General features: G+C 32.2%; 1 protein-coding gene across 1 annotated transcript; it reads right to left on the minus strand.

Moving 5' to 3' along the window:
* Nucleotides 1-1,355: 1,355 nt before the first annotated feature.
* On the minus strand, nt 1,356-1,772 carry LOC140446288 (uncharacterized). The gene has a single exon (XM_072538825.1). It carries the CDS (start codon nt 1,770-1,772, stop codon nt 1,356-1,358), a length of 417 nt encoding a protein of 138 aa, XP_072394926.1.
* Nucleotides 1,773-2,062: the final 290 nt, after the last annotated feature.

A 2,062-nucleotide genomic window follows, 5' to 3' on the forward strand; every position in this document is an offset into this window, starting at 1 on the left:
ATTGACAAAATAATATTTACAATTTATCGTCACTAAAAATCTTCTTTAAAATGTCAATGTCAGAACTTTCAACCTATTTGTAAAAGCGTCAGTAATAGACCTAACATTTATTATTAACCTGTCAATTTTAAAGAAATGTGTCCCTTTTTATATATTTCCGATACTTTAACATTTTCGTTAATTACTTTAACATTTTCGTTATATAACGCTAAATGAACCGTAACATTATCACACTACCTAAAAAAGTAAAATTTTAATCTAAAAGATACAGAAGACTATACTGTTTTTCTCTATATATCAAAGAGAAGGTATCATCAGTACAAAGGGGATTTTAATATAACATACCATGTCGGAACGTCAGGCCACTTTCATCGGTAACACCGCAACCTGGCCTATCGCAACATGCATTTAATATATGACTGAAAGCGCTATGGAAAACAAACGAAAATGAATATAAACAGCTTTCGCTGGACGGCCTCAAATGATAGTGTAAACTCTCTAAACTAAACGGGATTTACGCCGTCCGGTCGGATAAATATTTTTTATAAACATAGGCCAAAGTCCAAAAACGTAGTTTTTTTAATGTAGTAATTTTTATTATATCAACACGTTCACGACGGCATTAAATTTATCAGTAACATTTACTGATGTTACCCGATCCCCGTATCTGGTAACACTGTCTACTGTTCGGACGATACCAGACCTATGGGTCTGGTAAATATATCTATTATAAATAAACGGTTTCTGTGACTTTGTATTTAAAATTACCTTGAATCTAACACTGCCATCTCATAGTAAACATTCTAATCCATTTCTGGCAGACATAGCACCAGATTCCGATGTCCGGTAAAGTATTTACAGTATATAAAAAAATATACTGATACTGATATGGCAATTTGAAATATTTTACTTTAAAAAAATAAATAAAATGATCAATTTTTATTTGAAGTAATATTAAAGTGTACAAAAATATATAATAATTAAAATAGTACTTAATAATTAGATATATCTATCATTAAAACAAGTTTAGCACAAAGCCAGTTTATTTTTGCAATTTTCACAAAAAGTGTTTACTTTGGTCACCTTCTTGTCAGCTTACTTACTTTTCATAGTCTGTCTCAACTTCTTGTAACAATCAACACAATTTCGTCTACGTTTTCTACCAGGACCTTCTTCTCGTTGCAGACAATGTTTTCGTTTTGATAAGTTGGTTTCAGAAATACACTCATTTTGATTTGAAAGTTGTAATGCTAACTGTTCACGAAATGTTAGCATTGGTATCTTTTTTGTGATGTTTGTTTTATTATAGATAATCCAGCTGTTGATTATTGTAGCACCAAAGATTAGTTCGAAGACTACCTTACGATACCACTTAAGACCTTTTCGTAAGGAAGAATAATAAGATGCCATTTGGTCACTGTAATCCACACCTTTTTAGCTTTGTTGTAGTCTTGGATACCTTGCGGTTTAAAAATATATTCCACTGGTACCTCCCTTGTTTTTGATCTCTTTTTCTTGCCCGCATTGAAGAACTTTAGCGTATGCTCAGGTTTACTGGATAACATTAATACCGATCTCTTGTCTTGCGAACGGATTACCTTCATATTGTCCTTATTTTTGATGCCAATTATTTCATTTTTCTTTAGTTTCTTTTGAACTATTCCCTTTGGAATACCTTTCCGATTGCTTCTAAGAGTCACACAATAAAAAGTTTGGCGATCTAATAGATCTTTTTCAAGAGGAATGCCCGAATAAAAGTTACCAGCGGGCATCTAACAAGCTATTGATTAAGGTCAGCACAACTTTCTGAGAATGGCTTTTGTTTATCATATTGTTTTCTTTTCCACAGTAAACCATTACTTTATAGGTATATCCACTGACGGTACATAGTTTATATAATTTAACGCCGTATTTATGGCGTTTGTTTTTTATATATTGCCGCATACTCAAACCACCACGCCATGGTACCATACTTTCATCTATGACTACATTCTTTCGTGGAGTCATGATTTTCATGAATCTGTCATTAAGTAAGTCTAAAACATGTCAGATTTTGTATAAT

The sequence above is a fragment of the Diabrotica undecimpunctata genome, chromosome 7 (genome assembly GCF_040954645.1).
Source record: "Diabrotica undecimpunctata isolate CICGRU chromosome 7, icDiaUnde3, whole genome shotgun sequence".
NCBI lineage: Eukaryota > Metazoa > Arthropoda > Insecta > Coleoptera > Chrysomelidae > Diabrotica > Diabrotica undecimpunctata.

Coding starts and splice junctions, on each gene's coding strand:
- LOC140446288 (XM_072538825.1), bottom strand. CDS start 1,772: ATGCCCGCTGGTAACTTTTATTCGGGCATTCCTCTTGAAAAAGATCTA.